A 24,653-nucleotide genomic window follows, 5' to 3' on the forward strand; every position below is an offset into this window, starting at 1 on the left:
AGCGCGGGGGCGGGGCCTGTATTTATATCATGACGTCCTGACGGCACGGGCACGCATGATACAAAACGAGGTGGATAGGACGCATAAGCGTCGAAAAAGTTTTCCTACGGGAAAGGGTCTATATAATGTACCGGGGATTCCCAGCCTGACGACGGGGAATATTCAAAGCATGTGAATCCATGAAAGATCCAATGCTGGAGAAAGAAGGGTACATCGTTCAGAAATAAAAGAACTTTCGACATGAAAATATATAATTAAGGGCTCCAGCTGTGCATTTCACACTAGGCATTGACTTAGTTGGAGTGCTGCTTTGAAACCACTTACAATACACTGCAGACATACAAATACAAACACCCATACAGACCCGACACACCCCCCACCCCAGCATCTCAACATACACTGCAGAAATACAAACACCCGTACAGACCAGACACCCCCGACCCCTGCATCTCAACATACATACAAAAACAAAAAACACAATCAGTACACACCCGAGACACACACAAATATACAGAGATGCTCCCCCCCCCACTTACCAGACGTGCTGGAACGCTGGCGAGGCTTCTGGCACTACGGCTGGCGTGGGAAGGATGAAATGCCTTCCGCCATCAAGCCTTACTGGCTACGCCAGCCGTAGTGCTGGCCCTCCATTGGTGCAGCACACACGCACTACATGGCTCGTATGAGCGATGTGGTGTGTGTGCACTGAACCAATGAGGGCCAGTGTTTTGTCCGACCCGGAAGACAACAAAGACTTTCCAATGGAAGGCGGCCGATGCAGCTTGCGGGCCGCACTCCATTAGGAAATTCTTTGTTCCTTCGGGCTGGACAAAATGGCATGGCGGGCCGCAACTGGCCCGCGGGCTGTAAGTTGTGCACCCGTGGTGTAGTCTGTCAAGCATCTGTCTTGCATGTTTTGTGTGACGTCATAACATCGAACAAAAATTCTTGAGAAAACTGATTTAAATTTTATGTGATTGAAGAGCTGAGATAGAATCGCATATGAATTGATGTTTTTTGAGTGGATTAGAAGGCATAACATTTTGTGAAAAAATTTGGATTGGAGCTTGCAGTGTTTAGTGCTCGCTCATATTGTTAGAAGTTGTTTAAGCCACACAAAAGCTTTGACAAGTGCTATGTAAGAGGAAGGGGAACAGATTTAAGCATGGAAGATAGGACTCCATTGGCACACTTGTGGAAGCAGTTGCCAAAACAGACACCCAAGCTAAAGAAATACAGTACCGAGTGGGTTAAAGGTACCCCCCACAAGATGTTTATGCCATGGCCACAAAATGGGTCCTTATCTAAAGCTGTTTTACAACATATGATGACATATTTGCAGGCCACATACACGGGCAAAAATCTAGAAAAACGCCTCGCTGCCCTGGAGCTTTGGAAAATGTATGAGCAGGGAAAGGAGGAAGAGCCGCCAACAAATTGGATACTTAATGTATGCACAGAGGGGGGTGAGACGCCTACCGTGCCACCTTCCCCACTCGAAACGAAAGTTGAAGACAGTAAGGACGAGGGATTATACCTACTGAGAGAACTCAAAGCAGCCACGGGGTACAGCAACCCCGTATATGAGTCGCCTACACATAGTAGTGACGAAAATCGAGGGAAAGATGAGGATAAGAATTTTGCCTCCGCAGTCACAATGGACCAGGAGAGACGTGATGACGAAAGAAGGCATCAGGCACAGACAAGTGCATCTTTCGATAAGGAGAGAGAAGGCAAAAGATGGAAGGGAAGCGAAGATAGAACTGATGAGATAGCATTTGCAAAAAATGAATGGATGGGAGGGCAAATCTTACTGAAACTCGATGGCAAAGGCATTGATGACACGAAACAAAAAGACAGGTTAGATGTGACAAAGAGAAAGGGGAAAGAGAAGGAGTTGAGAGATGAAAAGATAAGAAAGAAAGACATACAAAGGTGAGAACAACTATATCACAATGAGCAAGAAAGACAGCTCGATCGCAGACCAAGAGTAGTTAATGATCAAGACAGACAAGAACGATAAAGGTTAGAGGAAGAGCAAAGGATACGTGAGAAAAGAATAAAGAGACGAAGTGATGAGGAAATTCGAAGGGCAGATGAACGTAGAAATTAAAAGAAAAAGGAAGAGGATAGAGTCAGAGAAGAGGCGAGTAAATGCAAAGAATTTGATGACGATGTAGAACGTAAAAGGAGACAGAGAGCACGCGATCTTGAATATCTGGGGAGAGAGGTTAAACAAACCCGCTCCAGTAGTAGACTGGGAAGACATTGAAGAATTCTTTCCTGAGTATGATTCAGTACCAGGCACGTCTAGGGCAAATATTGACGATGACTTCGACACCAGAAGCATCGGAGAAACGATCAATAGAATATACGATGAGCTGGGGCTAGAACAAATACCCAAAGGGGGAGGGGGAAGATGAGCGCCTGGAGAGCACTCAGCTGTATGACACTGACGATGTCACCCAAAGTAGTGGGAAAAGAGAGCAATGCCTGGATAGACTAGAAATAAGTAGGTACAAAGAGGATACGAGAAGTCGCATTAGTTGGGGACAGACAATGTCTGACTCCGAAATGGAGGAGCGCGAGGAAAATGAGAAAGAGGGACGGAGCGAAAGACGACTCCCAAGGTAAAAAGGAATAAGGTGGTCAGACACTAGCAAGGCTGCACCGAGAGCATCAGAGTCAGCCACGCAGCATGACCGACATGAAGAAGTATCTAAAGGTCAGAGGGGGGTGTCTTTGCCACTCTATGTGGACAGGCTAAGGGCATTGCCAGGTAGACAGCGATGCGGGAATATTACCCCTGCAATAGACAGGAGAACAATGAGAGAAGAAAGAGAGGGCTACACATTCCAATTTCCGCTACTCGAGAAGGGGGGGGGGTAAGACCACAATATATTCCATGGCCACACATGGATCGAGAACATTTTAATAACAAGCTGCCAATGCTGACATCGGGAGCTAGAAAATGGATACATGAGTTAGAAAAATGACAGAAGGAAAGACGTTAGTTATAGGGGACATTAAGGGTCTCCTAATCGCCATTCTTGGTGAAAGAGCAGATGACGTGTGGGCACGAGCAGGCTACCCTGGCATAACCACAATTAATACTGCGCATGACTGAGCTCCATTTAACTGTAGAGCTGCAGTATGGAAAGCGCTACAAGTACTATACCCAGATACTTATGATATGGTAGCTATAATGACGAGAAAAATGAAGGAGTCTGAAGATCCGTTAATTTACATACAGAATTTTCAAGATACGTGGGTGCTCAAAACTCATGAATCTTGGACGAAATCTATACCTGTGTTTTACCATATATTGTGCCAAGGGCTGCCCGAGCCGGTGCAGAAAGAACTCAAGAAATTGGTGGGAATTGAAGCCAAGGCTTGGGCTGCAATACAGCTGACCACCGCACATTATTGTAGACTGCTGCACGAAAAGAATCGCAAAAAGGAAGCCGCTCGAAAGTGTGAGGAAGAAAATTTGGTGCAAAAGAAACTGTCAAAATATGCTCTTGAGGGAGCCATGTTAACTAGCACAACTGAATCAAGCATGCAGCATGCGACTAATCCACAGCAGAATAATCAGGGAAATACAGGATTTTACCCCAGGGGAAGAGGATTTAGGGGAAGAGGATGGCAGAGTAATCAGGGAGGTTTCCAAAATAACCAAGGAGGTTTTCAAAATATGCAAAATGGTAATCATGATATGTCAAACGGGCAAATGATCCGACCACCGCCAGTATGTTTGTGGGCTGTGTGGAATGGCAGGGCATTTGGTGCACACATGCAGAAATCAAGGCATGATGCAAAACGGCCAAGGAACAGGAGCAGGCATGGCAAATCCACCTACAGTTTTACAGCAGGGTGGTGCACAGACTCACAGGGTGCAACAACAAGCGCCAGGAGTGCAACAAGGGGTGCAACCGCAAAGCATGGGGAATTTTCCACAAGGACAATCCCAACAGGCACCACTGCAACTATCGCAGACGATGAGCACAGGGCAGACCATGAACCCTGGAATGGGAAGTAACAATGGGAATGGGGGAAATTCACCAGCACACAGTGGGCCAAATTTGTATGTAAACTAGGACAGCTCACTGGGAACCCATGTGTTCTATCCAATCAGTGACACCAGACCCTCACAGGGAACCTAGGGTAGATGTTGTTATAGGGGATAAAGAATATTCCTTCTTAGTTGACACGGGTGCAACACGCTCATGCATAAGTGAATGCAAGTTTTCCTTGTCCAGCGAGGCCATAGATACTCAGAGTTTTACAGGAGCTACCAGTGATGTTCCCTTCACAAATGCACTTCCAGTCTCCATAGGAGAATGTAAAATGAATGTGCCTTTACTATATTCTCGGCAACCCCAGTAAATATTTTGGGTCGAGATTTAATGACAAAATTAAACATGACAATCCCGTTCATGGAAGAGGGCATAGTATGTTCCACTCCAGGAATGCACTACTCAAATGTATGGGAAATGATTAGAGCATACTCAGGACACATAACCATAAGGGACATACCATTAGAGCCAGAAATTTTCGAATATGGTATGCGTCTTCTTATGGCAGAATTGCCAGGCCTTGCAGACAAAGTAATGAGAACCCCTGATGAGTTCTTATTCAGACCCAGAATACCGATTCATGAGGAGAAGAGACAAGTATTTCCCTTGATGATACACACGGCTGCAGTGCGAGGGAGAGTGGCCTTGATTGATGGTTATGATGACGAGGGTCGACAATGGTGCACAGTAATCGCCATTGAAGAAGGATATAGAGTGACCGACATCACCGATGACGATCTGTTTGAAGAGCAAACAGATATGGGAGAGACAATGGTGGGAGTGAGTCTCACTTTTTGGGTAAAGATGATTAAAAGAGAAGTACCTCAGAGAATGATGATGGCACTAAATCGTCCTGAATATTTTGATGACGACATAGCCAAGGTGCCTGTCTCAGAATGTACTACAGGCCCCTATGATGTAGGCCTCTTGAAGGGGGTCGAAGAAGTGAAGAATAAACTGAAACCAGGAGCAATTCTACCAAAAGCCCGACAATATCTCATGTCCAGAGAGGCAGATGAGGGGATTTTTAAGACAATTTCTGCTATGATAGAGCAAGGCATCATAGTGACGTCAGAGTCGTCATGTAATACATCAGTGAACCCTGTGAAAAAAGTAAAGGGGGGGTCGTGGGGCTAATTCAATACCTAAGGCCAATAAATGATATTGTTGAGGCTGAGTTCTCTTTAGTCCCTAACCCGGCTACAATTCTATGTAATATACCTGTTGAGGCAATATATTTAACAGTGATTGAACTGAAAAATGCATTTTTCTCAATCCCATTGCACCGTGACTCACAAGATCCAAGATCTGACGTCATTCAAGTTCAGACAAATGCGTCTGAAAAGCATGAGGCTGCCACAAGGGTACTGTGAGTGTCCTATTTTTAACAGAGTCCTGCAGATGGATTTGAGCAATATCGCACTAGAAAGTGTCATCCTGCAATACATGGATGACATCTTAATTTGTAGCACAACAGAAGAACAATGCAGGCATGATTCTGTTCAGCTATTGACTATACTGGCTGAGAAAGGATATAAGGTTGACAAAGAAAAGTTACAATATTGTCAACAAGAAGTGCTGGACATAGGCCAGCTGATCTCACATGAGGGAAAGAAAGTAACCCCAGAAAGGGCTGGAGCCATATTTAACATGGCTAAGCCACACACGATAAAGCAGATGCAGAGGTTTTTAGGCTTATGCAACTATGTCAGGGCATGGGTCTTCGACTACAGCTCTTACACAAGCCTTTACTTCAGGCCCTAAAGAAGGCCCAAGTGACGAAAGAAAAGATCAAATGGTCTGAGACCATGGAGAAAGGATCTGCTGAACTCAAAAGAGCCATCTGCACAGCACCAGTTCTAGGGCTCCCCAATTATGCAGAGGAATTTTACCTGTTTTCACACACAAATGGCAGCGTTATGATGGCAGTACTCGCACAGAGAACCATGTTGGGATACAAGCCCCTTGCATAATACAGTGGGAATTTGGACCCAGTAATGAGAGGTCATTTCCTGTGCAAACAAAGTTCAGTTGCCGCAGCGTTCGCTATAGAGAAGGCTACAACCATGCTGTACGTCGAGCACTCACTATTTGCCATTCTAGAGAAACCAAAGGACACATTGACATCTCAGATAGCTGCTGCTTATGAAGAGATCATATCAAATCTATCGATTAAGATAGTAAACCCAACTATGTTCATAGCAGAGCCAGTCATGGAAGGAGAGCTCATACATGACTGTGCAAATTATGAAGAATTCTATGATGAAATCCACAGGGTGAAAGAAAATACCTTGGCAGAAGTGTTTATGGACGGGTCTTCGAGGTTCGACCAAAATGATGGGCAAAGATACACAGGCGTTGCTGTGATTAAGCACAATGAATGGAGAGTTTTGAGTGCTTCTTATTGCACAAATACCATCTCATTATTCAGCAGAGGCTGCAGAATTATTAGCGTTAATACTCACCATTTAGAATCACGCAGACCAGGAAGTAACGGTGTACAGTGACTCTGCCTATGTGACATCAACAGTGCACGCAGGCTTAGCGTGCTGGAAAAGGAGGGGCTACCTCTGAGCAGACGGCACGCCAGTGCAGCATGCAGCCTTATTGGACAGGTTGATCAAGGCACTACAGCTCCCAGTGGGCACAGCGGTCTTGAAATGTGCCACCCACACGAAGGGGACAGATTTTATCTCACGCGGAAATCAAGCAGCAGACACGGAAGCCAAGCGCATGGCATCCAAAATCGAAACAATCATGGAAGTGGAAGGTATCCATGCCAAAGAGCGAATGATGGTTACACAAACTGCACCTGAAAGTTACAGTAAATTGGGGCAAACACAGCTAATGGAACTCCAAGGGGAGGTGCCAGAGGAAGAAAAGAACCTGTGGAAATGTTGAGGGTGTTCTTTAAACCCCTCTGACAGCTTGTGGTGACAAGACAGCACTGGTAAACCAGGAATGCCTGTAGCCCTATTAAAAATAGCTCTGGAGCAGTTACATTACCCGGCGCACATGACAAAAGAGAACCTAGCAGCAACACTCGCAGAAGACTGGTTCATACCGAGTTTAGCAGAGCATGTTGCATTCTTTATGGTAAACTGTATAATTTGTCAGCAATTCACGGCTGGGCACACATTAAAAGTAATGAGAGGAGTCATCCCAAGGCCAAATCAGGCCTTTTCAACACTTGCATGTCGATTACGTCGACATGATTCAAGTATGTAACGGGTACAGATAGTTAATTGTTGTGATGTGTCCATTCTCTAGATGGATTGAGGCAGGTCCATGTACACACCCAGACTCTACCTATGCGGCCACATTTTTTGTGAGAGAAGTGTTCCCAGGTGGGGGGGGGTGCGAGATCATGAGGTCAGATAATGGCCCTCATTTTGTCAATGAAGTGTTCGAGCAGATTAGCTTGCTGCTTGGTATAAAGCACAAGTTTTCATCGGCGTATCATCCACAAGGTAATGGGATCTGTGAGAAGCTCAATGGCTTGTTAAAGGAAAGGATAGCCAAGTTTAAGCTTACTTTAAAGAAGGGATGGTTGCGCTGCCTTCCACTGGCACTGTATGCACTTCAGAACCAACCGGGGTCCGACCATCATCTTACGCCACACGAGATAGCCACAGGAAGAAGAATGAGAACTCTTCTGACACCCCGAGATAGAGCTAGATGTGATGCCCAGTCAACAGGATAGGTTTTGGGTCTGAAATGCAAAACTATCTGAACTGCATGACAAATTGCCTTACTTTGATTTCAGACCAGCTGCAGCGACGAAGAAAAGGGTGCAGAGAAGCATAGAACACAGAAGGATATACTACGACAGACCAAGTTGAAGGTTTACGTGTTCCATCCGTCTTCCCTGGAGACGCAGTCCTTGTGAAGAATCATACAAGGAAAAAGTGGGACGAGCCAAGATTCAACGGTCCTTTTACAGTGGAGGACTGCCCTCCATCCGCAGCGAAACTACAAGGCAGGAAAGTTTGGATTTTTCTCGGCAATATAAAACCCTACATCGGAGAAGACCCCCTGCCTGGACCCCAACGAGAGGAATCGATGAGCGACGGGGAAGAACCACAGCACGTGCAGACGAGATCCATGACGCGGAAGGAGGACGCATGACCAGCCAGACAAAGACAAATACATTTTGCAAATTTTGGCTTAAATTGGACACTTCCTCTAAGCAAAAAAGGGGATAAGGACATAAAAAACAGACACTCTGTGCATCCTAGTGTCAGGTTGAAGAAGAAAATTGCACGTGTAAGCCACAACACAGGCTATTGACTATTGAACTTTGAAGTGAGGCACACTTAAGCTTTGAGAAAAGAATATGCCAAATTTTGACGGAGGACCCTTACATTGGAAGTAAACGCAGTATCCCGACTCGTTCCACACCGAGACCCTATTCGGAATCACTTATGGTGTCCCGCAGTAGCGACATCACCAAGGATGTGGTCACCTATTTTGATAAAGTGCTAAAATCATACCCGTCATTGGTAGGGAGCCTCACCAGTGTCACCGACTTCCTACAAGATCCTGAAAACAAAAAGACAATAAGACAACTCACTGTCATTGCCGAACAATTTATCCTACTCCCTGAGTACAGTGAGAAAGAATCAAATGTTCCCAACACAAGCGGAAATAGATGAGCTCATCAACACACTGTTCTTTCGCATAATCGAAGACTGTCCAACTCTTATCGGGGAAAACAACAGATACACTCACATACCTTTGAGACCCAATACAGAACATTTAAGCCATCTTTTAAATAAAATCATAATTCTAGTTGCCCTCCATGCGACCACACAGTGCAGACATTGTTCACATTTAGGAGAAAATATATAATCCCAAACCTCAGCGAGACAGGACGAATGTCCCTGTCACCAGAAGACACCACGTTGGCACATAATGTCCTCTTTCGCCTAGTCACTGACTTTCCAGAGCTCGTGGGGAGACCAATTGATATTGACGTCCTCACTTTCATCAGAGACCCAGCTAATATTGCACAGATGGGAATGCTCCTACACGGAATCCTGCTTCAAGTGGAACTCTCTAACCATCAGCGGAGCTATCTGAGGAGATTCTAAAAGCCTTCCGCCGAGGGACAGATCAAGCAAACAGTGTCAAGAACTCCCTGTGCCCTACTTGTTGCTATTTTTTCCCTAGTCCTCCGCACTGATCAACGTACACTATGTCCTCAGGACTGAAGCAAATCTGAGGAGTGGATTGGGGGCTTACCTATTTTGAACATGCAGAGTAAAAGAGGCTTACTGAAGTGTTAGTTGATTTAGCAAAGGAATTGTATCCTGAAATAAAGAGGCAACTCATCGTCCTGAGATAAGGAGACACTTGTGAAGCACCTAACACTTTTAAAACACAGAACTCGAAAGACGATATTGGTTAAGGCAATGCAATAAAATTGACATTTGATAAATGATCGAGATGGGGGCTCAGAGCAGCAATCTGGTCCTCCCACAAGAAGAGAGGCACCCCCGCTTCTCTGGAAGAAAATGCTGCCGCCTGACCTACTGGGGCATACCTATGCATCATATTCATTATTGTTTTACTGTCATTAATTCTTTATTGGTGCACAAAGCGCTCCAATTTCAGTGCACCCACCTAAGGATGCACGCATAAAACCCACAAAAGCACCCAGACCTTATACAGTCATTCCAGTCCCTAGAAGATCTGACGATGGAGTGAATGAACTTGAAATGGATGTGATTAGCAATGATACACACACACTTGTGGTCACGAAGAAACAAAAAGGCCAGAGACAGGGTCGGCAAGGAATGAATGAAGTAATATCACTGACAACTACACGCATGCAAACAATGAATGCGCACGAAACAGGCCTAGTGTCAATGACTGCAGAACCACAAACAAAAGCAGTAGAGAAGAAGAAGAGACTGCCTGCCATAAGAAACTCCACAGCAGATGTTGTGAGAAAACAAGAATTAAAAGAAAAACAAACAGAAGCAGTTATATCAGAAACTCTTAAGAAAACAAGAGCCAACTCTGAGAAACTCTCTGCACGGACACAACTGATAGTAGACTCATTAGTTCTGCACATAGCCAGAGCAAGGGAACTGCAAGAGGAACTAAAGAACAAAACTGCAGAGACTTTATTACCAAGCACATATGTTCCAACGCAAGGGACAAGTACCAGTTCTACAATACGACCATACACAGGACCAGTGTCAGGCTGGTTGACACGGGCATTTGTAACCAGCAGGAGAAAGATGTATGAGAAGAGGGAAAGAACTGCCAGACTCTTGTCCACTCAAATGGCGCAGTTGAGGAGGCCGGCACCGTGGACCAGGATACCTGAGAATTCTCCATTAAGAAAAAGCCATAGAGATGCATTCAGGGATGTAGTCATAGCCAACTACAGTAAAACATTAAGAATCAAGAGAAGCATGCATGGAGATGACAATGAACTAAACGACTACCTGGACAGCACATCACATCTGGGAAACAACATTTGGTAAAAGCACATGAAGGAAGTTGGAAGACGAAATTCAGAAGGGGAATGCTTTGTTTGCGCACTCCTACCATACAGCATGGGGAAGTCCAAGATCTTCGTAGCTGTAGAGATTGATGTCCAGACAGCACATTATCTGTCACACGTAGCAATGTGCAAGACCAGAGGCCAGTTCATGGGTAGTGATGCCTCATTAATATGGGCAACTGAAACAGACTATCCCGACGAAGATGATTATGTCCAAGACATTAAGACAAGAAACAGAGCGCATACAAGGAATTATGTGATCAGGTATGAGAAGCCTGGAGTTAAAGGAGCAGGAATAAGGTGGGAAGTGACCCCGAGACTAAATGTCCAAGGAAAAACTCCAGAGGAAGCGCGGAACTGGAAGAAGAGGGCCCAAATGCAGATTTGGGGAACAGTGCTTTCACCAGATGGGTGGGAAAAAGGAGTGGTGATTTGCAGAGCCTGGGTTATCACTGGACTCCACAAAGAAACTGTTGACATTGTGCAAAATGGCTGCAAGCCATTATGGCTGAAACTTGCAAAACTACTGACATGGGTCGAACACAGAGGAGGACCATTGCAGATAGTGCCACTAGAAATCCCAAAATTCTGCTTCAGGAATAATGGCACAAGAAAGATGGAAGAGAATCAGAACTGTGGACGAGTTTTTGACCCTCCAGGAATGGTGCATGGAACTTCAGTAATTATGGATCATTATTGGGCATGCGGACCCAAGGCATATATCAGACTGCCAAGAGACTGGGGAGGTATATGCACAATAGTGAATGTCCACGTTCCAGCATTGCTGATCCTGAAACGTGACCTGAATATTGACAGTTTTGAAAGCAGGTGCTCACCTGAAGAAGAAGAGATCTGTGGAACTGATAACTCAGATGAAGAGAGAGAATGACTTCTCTGCTAAATCAGAAGAAGTTTTTCATGCAATCCCATATGAAAACAGGCTGTTCAGCCTCACCTCATCAGTGTTCACAACGATTTTTATGCCAAGAATCCATGTTAGAGTAAATACTAAATGGTTGCAGATAACCAGATGGGAGTTACTACAGACCATCAACAGGACCATTCAATGCAATCAAGGAAGAGCTAAGAGCTGTCCGACTGATGACTCTCCAGAACAGATATGTCCTTGACATGATCACACCTATGGATGGCGGAGTTTGTGCAAAAATAGGAGAATTATGTTGTACATGTATACCTTCTCATGACGAGGAAAATAGAACTTTAACAGAAGCCATAGGTATGCTGACGAAGCTACAGAACCAGATGATAGACGAAACTGATGAAATTGATGATGGCAGCTGGTTTTGATCACTATTCTCTTGGGTCCCACAATGGATGGCAGACATATTCAAGTTCCTAAGAGCCCTGCTAGTGATGATATTACTAGGATTTTGTGTTATCAAGATAGTAATCTCGCAATGCCAGAAAACTGCAAAGAAAGCCATAGGGATGAAGATCATGATTGATGTCAAGCCAGGATGGAAGCCATAAGACCTGACTGATGAAGAAATAAGAGACTTTGTGAAGGCCAGCAGGCACGCGCCAGAAGGTACACAGTTTCTCTATCCCAGGAAGCGCAGAAACTATGTGGGAAGATGGGTTTATTGTAGCCCAAATGGACAATGTCAACTCATGACATGGAATAATGATAAATATGTAAGAACAGTAGGAAGCCTGAAGGGAGTAATAAAGATATGGACTCCGAAAAGAGACCTTTCAAACCATCATGTATAGATCCAGAAGATGAAGAAGGAATGAACTCAGGGGATGGAGTGAAGATAGATATAGAAGAATCAAGTGAATTGCATCCAAAGAAGGATGTGAAAGTGGTTGATGAATCACCCAGAGGGGGGAGTGTAGAGGAGGTCCCAAATAAAGCCTGCACTCCCATCGCCCATTTTGTACCAGGAACATTCACACCAAAATATGTGACGTATGATGAGCAAATAAACCAGCAGAGAGCCGCAGTAGGGCTCTGCCCAGTACCCATCAGAAGAGCAACACCTATTGAAGTACCAATACCGAGACAACCATGAACAGTAAGGTATCCATTGAGAAAACCCTACCAACAAATGAGACGAAATGAAGATTGCCTAAGTACCGTCCAGGAAGAAACCAAAAAGGCCTTAATGGAAGACGAATGGTGACGTCACGAGAACCCGGACGGACTCACAGATAGAACAAATGACGAACCAAGAATGACACAAAGAGACGAAACGCCCTGAGAAAAGAGATTGTGACCTTAAAGTGATAGAAAGCTCTCAAAGCGTAAGAGTGTTAAGCTGTAAGCAAAATGAATACAGTTGATCAATGTACATATGCTTTGAAAAGCAAGAAAGCTAAGAAAACAGTGCAGCTTGCTATGCTAAGTAGAAGAATAGCGCGGCAAGTGCCATTAAACATAATCTACCTCAAAACGAAGCACAGTATTATAAGTGCGATTCCACTTTGCACGAAAAAGCAGAATCAACTCAGGTTACTAGAGGCCAAACAAGACAAGATTCGTATTCTAGCAGGATGAGAAGAGACGTCTGAATCGAAACTCAGGAGATGCAACTCATGCCAATAGAGCCAAGGTAATACCGACAGAAGGAATGAACAGTAGCTACATCTAATTGAAACTTAAGAACAGAACATCCTGTCTTTGAAAGGTCAAGATAAGTAAGAGTAGGCAGGTGGCAAGCCAAATAAGAATTAAATGCACAAATTGAGAGAAACTAGGCAAATTCACGGTGTCTGCATCACATGACCATCCGAGCGAGGAGAAGCACGAGTTCACACCTACGCTTGGCATCCACCCAGGAAGAGATATCGGAACTTTCACAAACAGAAGATGCAGTTTCGAGGCCAACCACAGTAACATAATTGACACATAGTTGTTGAAGTTATGATTGATGGTAACCTTAATTGGAGGAAGGCAGAGTAGCTAAGGGAGCACCCTGCACCTGGCTGACCATTCTGCGTGCTGCTAAGTAAAGTGGAAATTTATGCATGCGGTTGGTGCCAACCCAATCACAATGGACCAAATCATCTAGGGTCCTATAGTTAGTAGAACCAATGGGACGTTGTACTTTTAGTGACGTCTACAGTAGTCATTTTTGAAGGAAGGGCTTAGACGCCCACCTGACATTTACTCAATACCCTCACTCCATTAACATATAAAGATATAGTACCTATATTAAAGTTCTCTTTTTCTAGCCAATAGAATTGCATGTTAACTTTTAAGTGTAACACGTCATTATGACGAGTTTTGAGTATAAATGTCACTGTTTGTATGAAGTTCGTAGGAGTTGAAGAGAGGCGGGCTATCGCATTACTGCTGATTGCCATGACTCCCTGTTTTTTGTACTTGTCATAAACAGACTCCCTTTGCCAAACCATTGAGTTGTCCTTATTGATTGGTGTTGGAGTAATAAATCTGCACACCCATCCATCTCAAGGTGCAGCTATCTCGTCTTAAAGTACTTCAGAGCAAACCTCGGCTCTATGGCCGGCCAGGGGTCTCCTGAGTACAAACCAGTTGACGTTCTTTCTGTGAGAGGAGATATGGCAGGATCTTGGAAGGCTGAGTGCTGCTCTCACAGAGTTATTTTGGAGTACCTGGAGTTTATTTAGGTTATATTCAGATGCAGTAATCGAGTTTAGATAGAGCAAGTGCTCTAGCCAACGTTAGGCAACTGCTTGTGGATAATTACACTTTACAGCTGTAGATCAGTTTGTTGGTGTAGGCCGTGGAGGACACCACACTATTGACCTGTTTTTTAAGAGAGAGAGAGTTGAGTCGAGTTTATTCAGGCAAACCTGCGTACCCACAGTCATCAACTCCGTTTTGTCGTCATTGAGGCAACGACTGTTGGTTTCTATCCAGGTTTGGATTTCAAGATAGATGTTGTTTAGCAGTTTGGAATCGGGGTCATAACAGCCAGTAAGGGGAATGAGGACTTGGGTGTCGTCTGCGTAGTTAGTGTAGAGGACACCCAAGTTGTCCAGGTGGTCGAAGAGTAGCTTTGTAAATATATTGTAAAGTGTGGGTGACACACAAGATCCCTGAGGGACACCACAGAATATCGGTGTAGGGTCTGCTGAGGCTGATGGGGAGAAGACTCTCGTGGTCCCTTTGACAGGTGAGCCCACCCAGGTGCACTCCCTCAGCTGGAAAAAGTAGCTGAGGGAGTGTTCAGTGTTTTACTGGGCTGGCTCCTTGGCTCATCCATAATGGATGAGGAGGCCACTGGGTCAACGCCCCCTCGCTCTGGGTCAACGCCCCCTTGCCCATTATGGATGAGCCACTAGGCTCAGACTGGACTATAGGGCAATAGGGCAAAACCCGAACCAAAAATACAAAATGCTAGTGTGGGACAGTTTTTGAGGTCAAAATGGGACACTTTCTGTCCAATGTGGGCCAGTTTGATGAGTTACTTTACTATACAGCTAGTAGTTTTGACCACTGTTGCATTGGGTGCTATTCAAACAGTCTGTCATTAAAGGAATGTATTGCCATTTCCAACTATGGGCCACTTTTTCATTGGTGCCCAAGACAGTTTTATGCTCCAGTCTGACCCTGTGAGCTGCCCCTGCCCATTTACTCCATAATAAAAAAAATATTTTTGAGTTTCAGGTTGGGTCTCATACCTCCCACCACCTGTTATGCAGCCTGATTGAAGACTTGAAGACCTCTGCATTAAGGTCAGACTCCAGACTCACCATGGAGGGAGCCTCGTCTAGAACTATAGACACATCAGTGTGCCTTACAGAAGGATGCATATTAGCACCACTGTTATTCAATGCATACATCAGTGACATTGATCAACTCGAAATAGCAATACCTTTCCTGTCAAACTGGGTCACCAAAAGAATTACATTGGATAGCTTTCACAGATGATCTTGTTTTCTTTGATAGTCCAGCACAGAAATGCTCTGGCAATCCTCCTTTGAACAAGAGTACCAACAGCAACCCCAGACATTTGCTTTGGCCTAATCGGGCCTCAGCTGTGAGGTGGAGCTGTGCCTCTCTTTCTATGCTTAAGGAACTTAGGGTTGGTCACCCTAAGTTACCTATGGTTATCCAGACGTGGACCCCTTGCTCAATGTGCTCAGAGAGGCACAGCTCCATCTCACTGATGAGGCCCGACTAAGCTGAAAGACGTGTGTGGGGTTGCTTTTGGTACTCTTGTTCAAAGGAGGACTGCCTAGCATTTCAGTGCTGACTGCTCAAGTGGGTGGGACAAAGACTGATATGCAAATGAATATTGCATATCTCCCTCCCACCCCGAACAAAGTATATGCAAAAAGCAGCCATCGCACTTAGCCTCGCCCCGAACAAGCCTTTGCAGAGAATGTCTATCGTGCTCCGCCCCCCATCCTTGCCACCCCAATCAAGCCCATGCAGAAAGCAGCTATTGCGCGCTACCCCACCCTTGAAAAAAGTGACTTTGTGCTCTGCCCCGCTTCAGTCCCGATCAAGCCCACGCAGAGATCAACTACCGCGCTCTGCCCTGCCCAGAATAAGCCTGCACAGAGAACATTTACCACACTCCACACTGCCTCAAACAAGCTGACACAGAGAGCAGCTATTGCGCTCGGCCCTGCTCTAGCCCCGAAGAGGCCTACGCAAAGAGCAGCTACTGCGCTCTCTCCTGCTCCTGCCATGAATAAGCCTACACAGAGAGTGATGTCCACACTATGTACCGCACCGATCATGCCCACGCAGTGTGCAGCCTTTACGTTCTGCATTGCCCCAGCCCAGAACAAACCCATGCAGAGAGCTGCAACTGTGCTCCACCCTGCTATAGCTCCTAACAAGCCATCCCCCAGAGACAGCACCTGCCCAACTACTAACGGGCTTCACAACACTACCCCAGGGAGCCCTATAGAAATACACCAGCTCCCATATCTGATACGAACGCAAGGTTACGATCCAGGCCACCCAGAGCTACCAACTGCCATCTCCCAGCCTCCTCCATAAGATAAACATCTCACCTCAGCGCCAGAACTCACCCTAGTTGCACCACATCAATCATGAAGACAACATATGACTACAACAAACCAACTAGCATAATAACAACCTTCCCCACGCCACCCCACCCTGCCACTCACAGCCAGAATTCTTGTCTAAACCCTACCACCACCATGCGCTGCCCCCACACTGAGGATCTCAGCAGGCCTCTTATTGAGCACCGCAATGAATACAAAACCTCCACTAGTGCACCCCTCACCATGAAGCCTTTGACCCCCTTGCCACCCACCTCTCTGACCCCATCCCCAGGAGTGCAATTTCCCCCTCTCTACTCAGAGGCCTTATTAACTCAAGGTCACTCCAGGGTCATGCGCTGGATAACAATGATCTGATAACCTCGCAGAAACTGGACCTTCTGGCCCTCACGCAACCTGGCTTCACCAAGTCTCTGGCCCAGCACTCTCTCCAGCTAATTCAGATGGTTATTCCTTCCTGAGGTGTGACAGACCGCTCACACGAGGCAGAGGTGTAGCACTCATCTACAGAGACTCCCTCCAAGTCAGACCCTGCAGCACTTCTACAGAAGTGCACTGCAAGCATTTCTCCATTAAGCTCTCCAGTTTCCCCAGTCACTATAACTATACATATCCTCTATCGCCAACCAGGCCCATCAGCCACCTTCGAGGAAGACCTTGTTCACTCTGTAGGCAACAACATCAAGCCCACATCCAGAGTTATCCTTGTGGGTGACCTCAACCTAGGTCTCCATGATCCCCTAGATACAGCAGGCTTCACAATAGCCATTGCCCTCACAGACCTCGACTTTAAACAATGTGGGGCCTCACCCACCCATTGCAAAGGCAGAACCTTGGACTGGATCGCCGATCTGAACAGCCAGTTCCTTATCACCGCCAACACCCCGTCCCTGCTCCGATCACCACATAATGAGCTTCTCCCTGCCTGCATGGATACCTCCACCCCTTCACTACCCACACTACCACCCGCATCATCCCGCAGCTCCTGCAAAATCACCAAAGAATCAATTACTCCCCCCACTTTCACAACTGAGTCTGGATCACCTTAAGGCTTCAGACCCACAAAGCCTAGCTGACATTTATGCCAGCACCTTGACCAATGCAGTGAATCTGGTGGCTCCGCTCCTCCCCAGAAAATCTAAACAATTGAGCCACCTTAACCCCTGGTTCACTGCTGACCTCCTAGCTCTGCGCTCACAGGGGACAAGACAAACGGAAACCATTTGGAAGGAAAACCCATCCAACCACCATAAAATAAGATTTAACAAGATTGCCACAGATTACAAACTAGCCATCTCGGCAGCCAAAGCAGATGTTTATAACTCCAAAATCGCCAAAGCCAGTTACAACTCTAAAGAACTATTCAAAATACTTAGGGAATTAGAATCCCCTGGGCCTGCCCCTGACAGCCTCATTAAACATGAAAGTTGATGCACTAACATCCAGAATGCCATGCGCAACAAAATACGTATGCTACAGCAAAACATGAGTAACCCCTAGAACACACACCACACCCCCATTTGTACTTTAGAAACATCTCAGAATCAGTTATTATTATTATTATAGTATTAACAACCAATATCCTCAGAAAGCTCAAACCCTTCAACTGCAAAGAAAACATCTGCCCAGCAGCCATTATCAAAGATTGCTCCGCAGCCCTTGTACCATTCATCACCAAATGTATCCACTCCTCATTCTCTGACAACTTGGTCCCAGAAAGCCTTAAAGAATCCTGGCTCCTCCCCCTACTGAAAAACACATCATTGGACTCGGAGGGACCTAACAACTACCGCCCAAAAACAACTGTTCCCTTCCTGCTCGAAATCCTGGACAGAGCTTCTTACAGTCAGATCCAACAATATTTTGAAGCAAATCAGAACCTAGGTGTTTGACAATCTGGCTTTCGCCCAAATCACGGGATGGAATCAGCCCTACTGGATTGAAAAATTCAATTGGATGCCTACAGAGATGAGGGCACCCCAGCCATCCTCCTACTACTGGATATCTCGGCCGCCTTCGACCTGGTAGACCATGAAACCCTTTGTCACCACCTCACCACTTCTGCCAACTTTTCCCACAAGGCCGCAGTGTGGATCGCATCCTTCCTAGAGGGTATATCCATGAGCGTCTTCTCTGACACGGCAAGTGCGCAGCCTAGCCCCATACCGTGCAGCGTCCCGCAAGGCCCCTGCATCTTCCCTTCATTGTACAACATTTCCACCAAACCGCTTTTCGACCTACTAGACAACATCAGCATATTCTATACTAATTATGCTGATGACACCCAAATGTTCCTTCCCCTGTCGGGCTCTTATGACGAAGACTCCCTGAGGCTCAACAAAGTATACGCTACCATCCAAACCTGGATGGCCACGAACATCTTATGTCTGAATGACAAGACTGAGATCTTGCTGGTAGGCTCTCCCTCCAGGCTGCAGAAGCTCAGCCCCCAATACACCACCTTCAGATTAGCTGGAATCCAGATCCAAGTATCTACATCGGTAAAAACTCTGGGCGTCTATTTGGATTCTTCTTTGCTCATTACCTAACAAGTGAGTGTGGGGGCCTCATCGGCAGCCTACACCACCAAACTTATCAATTCAGCAAGACAATTCCCGTCACCAGAGAGCTGCTTAACCATCGCAAGAGCAATCACAGGAACAAGACTGGATTATTGCAATGTCCTCTTTACTGGGATCTCCAAACGGAACATCAATAAGCTACAGATTATTCAAAATAACTCTCTCCGAGCTGCTCTGAATATTCCCAAAAGATACCATATTTCAGCCACCAGAAAAAAAGCGCAATGGCTCCCCATCAGGGAAAGGATCATCTTCAACACGTTGTCAATTATCCACAAATGCCTAAGCAAAACTGCCCCACAATAACGGGGGAAGAAAATTGAAGAATCTAAATCCACCAGACCAGTAACATCTCTCCATGCTAATCGGCTGGTCCTCCCTAAAGTGGAAAGAGCAAAAGGAGGTGGAGTGAGCTTCTCATCTGTGGCAGCGAACCAATGGAATGCCCTCTTTGCAGAACTAAGAGCAGGAGACTCCTACCGGGCCTTATGCATGGCCCTGAAAACCTGGCAATTTGCCTGGCGCTCCTACTCGGACACAATCACTGACTACCCCTCCAATCTGTACTGCTAATGCGTTGGTGTATCAGGTATAAATTGTCACTCCACTGTTGAAGCTTTTTGTATCATGTAACTGGTTTGCAACAACGCCCTGCTGCCTCAGGGTTTAGGAGCTATACAAATGTAAAAATAAATAAATAAAATATTCCTCCTTTGTGAAAGGTACAGTCAGCTAAAATGTGGCTGCGGACTCTCGAGTGGGAACCGTCCCATAGAACAGGTCATTAAGCCACGTTCGTTCTCGCAGAGTGGTGCACGTACCTCTTTTTCTATTCTTAAAAGGAATACTAAAAATTGGCCCCACAGCATTAGTCTTAATGCAGAGTGTATGATCTGAGAAGCAGCAGTTGCAGATTGCACCATGGCAGGTCTGTCCCAAGGATCATTTGCCCTGGGTATGGATCCACTGCCAATGAGGGTCAGAGACATATAGTCTTGCGCTACGTAGACGGTACATTGCAGTATATCCGAGATCCAGTGTCTACTTTTCCAGACATGCTAGAGGAGATCGTTTTTGGAATCACATCTCAACTCTCTATTAACTGTGGGAAATGAGTCTTATTTCCTAGAGGGGCAGAAACGCAGCTGATAAGCATCCAACGTAGGAAGACAGTGGTCACCAGCCTGACTAACTACTAACTAATTACAGCATATCAAAATACTCGGATATAACTTTCTGGGTAAGGTGGGAAGGATCAAAGTTTCAGCAGACTTGAGGAATAAACAGGTCATACAGCAATGAATAAAATGATTAATATTTTGTTGCACATATTTCAGGCCTGCCAATGAGTGCACTTCAGAACATATTCAACTCTTTAGAGAGTATTGTCTCTGTTATAATGTGGATGTGTACAGCAGCAAGTGTTGCAGTTCGAACTCCAAAACAGCCATACAGCGGAGAAAGACTGGCTGTGCCGAGAAACCGTTGTTCAGCTCAGAGGTAAGGACTTTTGAAGCAAAGATGCTATGCAAGATTGCCACAGGTCTGTGGAGTGATTGTCAGTTTTGTGGTAGGTGAGAAAACTGCACTTCGAAAAGCCTCTAAAGTATGGTGCAGAATAATTGTGAAGAGACAGCTGGGGTTGCCTACTTACTAGGGGACAGTGTATAAACCAACACACTACTGAACAAGGTGGTGATTTATATGGAAGAGGGGAATGGGTGGGTTTTGTGTTAAATTGGAAACTGCTAATACCTCTGTCAATTAGACATGTGGTGATTTGAGGATCTAAAAGACAACTGCAACCTGAAAGTGGGGGACATATTACAGAGTGAAAAGTACCAACCTGGAAATGCTCTTCCCCTTGGAACAACACTGCTTAAATAATCTCTGAACAGGCAGGATTTGCGGCCCCTTTTCAAATCAAATAAACAAATACAGACTGTTACCAGATTATGAGACCAACACTCACAGAGCTGAGCTGCTTCCATGGGCAGAGTCATTCCTTTGGAGTTCATCTTTTGAGCTTGGCAAGAAGGGGTGGGTTTATAAGATTGGCCAGTTGCTCTGTACATTGCTTGCACCCACAAGATCCTGTCTTGATCATCATCGCTGGCAAATGTTACTGTGTCACCCTCTTTAACAGCATTGAAGAACACCTGACCACCTTGAAGACCTGCAGGAAGCAATAAGAATCTCATGAAACAGCCACTGAACAAGAGAGAACATGAAGGAGATCAAAATCAATGAAATAAAAGAAAATGCACAAGCAAATTAAACGTCCAGTACCACTCAGGGTCCGTTTTTTGGCCCTTGTGAGAAACCTGAAGGTGTCACCCCCGTACGTCCGCAGAGATCTGTCATCCAGGTGGCCAAGACAGGGCCATCGCTGTTGGATCCAGTTCCTGGGGGTGAACCAGTGGGGGAGGATCGCCTGGATGGGGGATCTTCAGGGAGTCATTGGTGAGGCACGGTACCCCCTTCCTTGTGGCACCTTTTCCCCATCCTATCCTGTAGGATGCTTGGAGGCTTTAACCTGCCCCTTTCCGACACTAACACTTTCTTACACTGTGAAACACAACATACTAACACCAGACCCATTTACCTGACATGTCCCAACACAAGGGTCAAGCAGAATCAGGCAATTGACAATAACTACACACACCTGACGACCCTTTCCCGTCCCCACAGGGATAAAAGGCGGAGCATGAGGGCCCACTTTGAGCAAGGACAAACGCACAAGGAAGCAGCTATTCCAGGACGGCAGTTCTAACGGAGAAGAAGGGCGGTGAGACTGGAAAGGACAACAAGGAGTAAAGTTCCCTTGCCCTTTTCAACCCAGACCCGCAAAGCCTCCATGAAAAGGATCATAAGACCGGGAACTACAGCTGACATGTGGAGTAACAGATGTCAACGGTGCACAAGACCCTTCCACACTGATAACTGAGGCGGAGAGATGCGCTTGCTACCGTGGTACCGTCCTTGACTCCAGAGACAAGAAACGTCAAGGAATGCAGCGTGCCAATGAGTCTGAGGGAGAACCGATAGTAAACCGATGGTGTTGAGCAAAGGTTGCAAACGGCAACATGATATGAACAAAGAACTTGTGTGCTAATGAACTTTTAAAACCCAGGAAAAGAGCAACTGCAGAGTGGTCCGGCGCCACGTGGGTGCTCATTCGAAAGACTCTGGTTGGTCCCCTTTTCTTGTGAACATTACAGTACCCAGAGGCCATACGAAAGGCCGGCATAGAGAGTTAAGGGTGTCATACAAGGGTCAAACCAAAATCCCTTGTACAATCGAAAGTCCTTAACCCATTATCAATATTTTGACATTGTGAAACACGTGTGTGCGCCCGGCTGAGGGTAACGTTGTGTGAACGGAAATGTGTGAAGCCTGACTCGGGGCTTAAGAGAAAGCCTGACTGGGGTCTGGAAAAAGCTAAGGGAAGTAAATCCCACAAGATGTTAAAACTAAGTGAACTGTGTTAAACTGGCAAATGTGAACGCGACTGATGGAGGCCAATGTTGCAAAAAGGATAGGTGCCAGTTTGAGGGAGATCCACGGGCCAGTTTGAGGGATGTCCACGGGTGAAGTCACTCTACGGGAATATTACTGAAAGGAACTTTTGTTTTGTTGTTTATAGCACATCAGGCCCTCTGAGGCAAGAGAATTGGTGTTAAAAAGACTTGGCCACAGAAGGCCCTGATATTTTGGAAACAAACTGTAAGCTTGTGCTAGAGAGTCCCGCCTTGTCCCGTGCTAAAAAACATGGAGAAGGGAGACCCCAGTTATACCATCCTGACTCATCATTTTGTGAACACTTAATTTTCTGATGAACGTTATCCCACACTATTTTATAACTTAGCGGTAAGAATTGGCAATAGTATTTTTTAGTATAGGCCCTTTTTATTTGACAAGATGCCGCTAGGCCTGCCTTATTGCTATTTGAGGGATGAAGCTTGCTCCCATCTTAGATTTAGGTTTAGATTAGGCATTTTTCTCACCCACTTTTACAGTTTAATAAACATCCTTGAACTGTGATCACTTGTGTCCGTCGTCACTGTTACCACCATGAGTTCCTTACACCCTTAAAGTAATTTAACTGATAATTAAAAGAAATGAATCACTTCTGGCATTGGTTTTGAACCAGAGAAACAGATCCAGCTATACATATGAGGGCCACTCAACATTCTGATGCATTGGAATGGTGAGGTAGTCCCCAACCACACTCTTCTGTTTTCAGCTGTGTTTCTTTTGTGTGGCCCTCATCGTTTGCACTGCTGTACAAAGGGAAGTGTTACGTGCGTGTGTGTTTGGGAAAGGGTATAAGAGTTGTCATGGCCCCTATCCTATGGGCGTTTGGCTAGTATTATATCCATTACTTTGAGAAGAGTTTCTTGCTCTGGGGGATTATAAAAAATATTTCGTTTTTGTGGACGGTGTACTAGTTAATTAAAGCGTTAACGCCCTCATTGGTGGGGATGGACATGGCTTCCAACAGCCCACCAGCCTGTGTCAGGTAGGCCCAAGCACAGAGACAGGCTCACAATAAGTCTTGATCATAACCAGCCATGTCTGCCTCCAAAGAGGGGGGGGGGTTATCGCTATTACAACCATGAGCATCCATCGTTTGGGGTGGCAATAAAGTTATTTTTATTTTTAGGGGAATCACACTTGCAATTAATGCATGTGCCCAATTTAATCAACAACATCTAAAAACAAAGTGACAGCCATACGAAACAGTAAAGGGAATAAGTCACTTTACTATTTCCATCAATGGGGTAGGTAGCAGATGCAACGAGGAGGAGCCCAGAGCAAAAGAGCAAAAGACAGATGAAAGTAGGGGCAGTTGGTGAGGTGAGAGCAAAGGCATAGCCAGGATTTTCTAACAAGTGCGGCCTGAAGATAATGGAGTTGGGCCCACTGCAGTGACATTATCATCTGTAAATGCCCACACAGTGCTGCTGGGTGGGCATTTACAGATTTTTGGTGGGTCTTGCCCGCCCAGGCCCTACCATGTCTACGCCTCTGAGAGAGAGCCCTTGCTGGTGGGAGAGGTGAAACCCGGGAAGAGCATTGCTAGGGGCAGTGAGTGAGTGAAATTGGCAGATACGGGGAGAGGTGTGGGGGGAGCAGGATAGAATGCAGGCCTTCACCACCTGGTTTATGCCCACCTTCCAGGACTCCTGATTGGCCAGCATCTCTCCCCAGGTGCTAACTATGCGATGGTCACATCCACAGTTCCAGACTAGTTAAAACAGATGAATTGATATGACAAGCGGAGCTCACATGATACCAAGCGTCAACAGTCCACGGAGTCTGACGAGCATTCATTCTATTCTGGAATTCTAGTTGGGCAGGTCCCATTTTGAGAGAATGACTAAAAACGAAAATGGAGTACTAGGAAGGCTACTCCTGTCTGCCTGATACTGGATCGGACAACTTGAGATCTGTGAAAGTATTCTTCGTGTCTTATGTAGCTTC

At 45.7% G+C, this 24,653-nt stretch overlaps 1 protein-coding gene across 5 annotated transcripts in view; it reads right to left on the reverse strand.

Annotated features, from left to right (window-relative positions):
• CADPS2 (calcium dependent secretion activator 2) overlaps window positions 1-24,653 on the reverse strand; it is a 2,822,196-nt gene that overhangs the window by 1,818,975 nt on the left and 978,568 nt on the right. For all 5 annotated transcript variants that reach the window (XM_069629098.1, XM_069629097.1, XM_069629096.1 and 2 more), the window contains one exon: window positions 21,139-21,342. In XM_069629098.1, coding sequence (XP_069485199.1) covers window positions 21,139-21,342 — 204 coding nt within the window. The remainder of the gene's footprint in view (window positions 1-21,138; window positions 21,343-24,653) is intronic.

The sequence above is a fragment of the Ambystoma mexicanum genome, chromosome 12 (assembly GCF_040938575.1).
Source record: "Ambystoma mexicanum isolate Mex_15411 chromosome 12, UKY_AmexF1_1, whole genome shotgun sequence".
Classification (NCBI taxonomy): Eukaryota; Metazoa; Chordata; class Amphibia; order Caudata; family Ambystomatidae; genus Ambystoma; species Ambystoma mexicanum.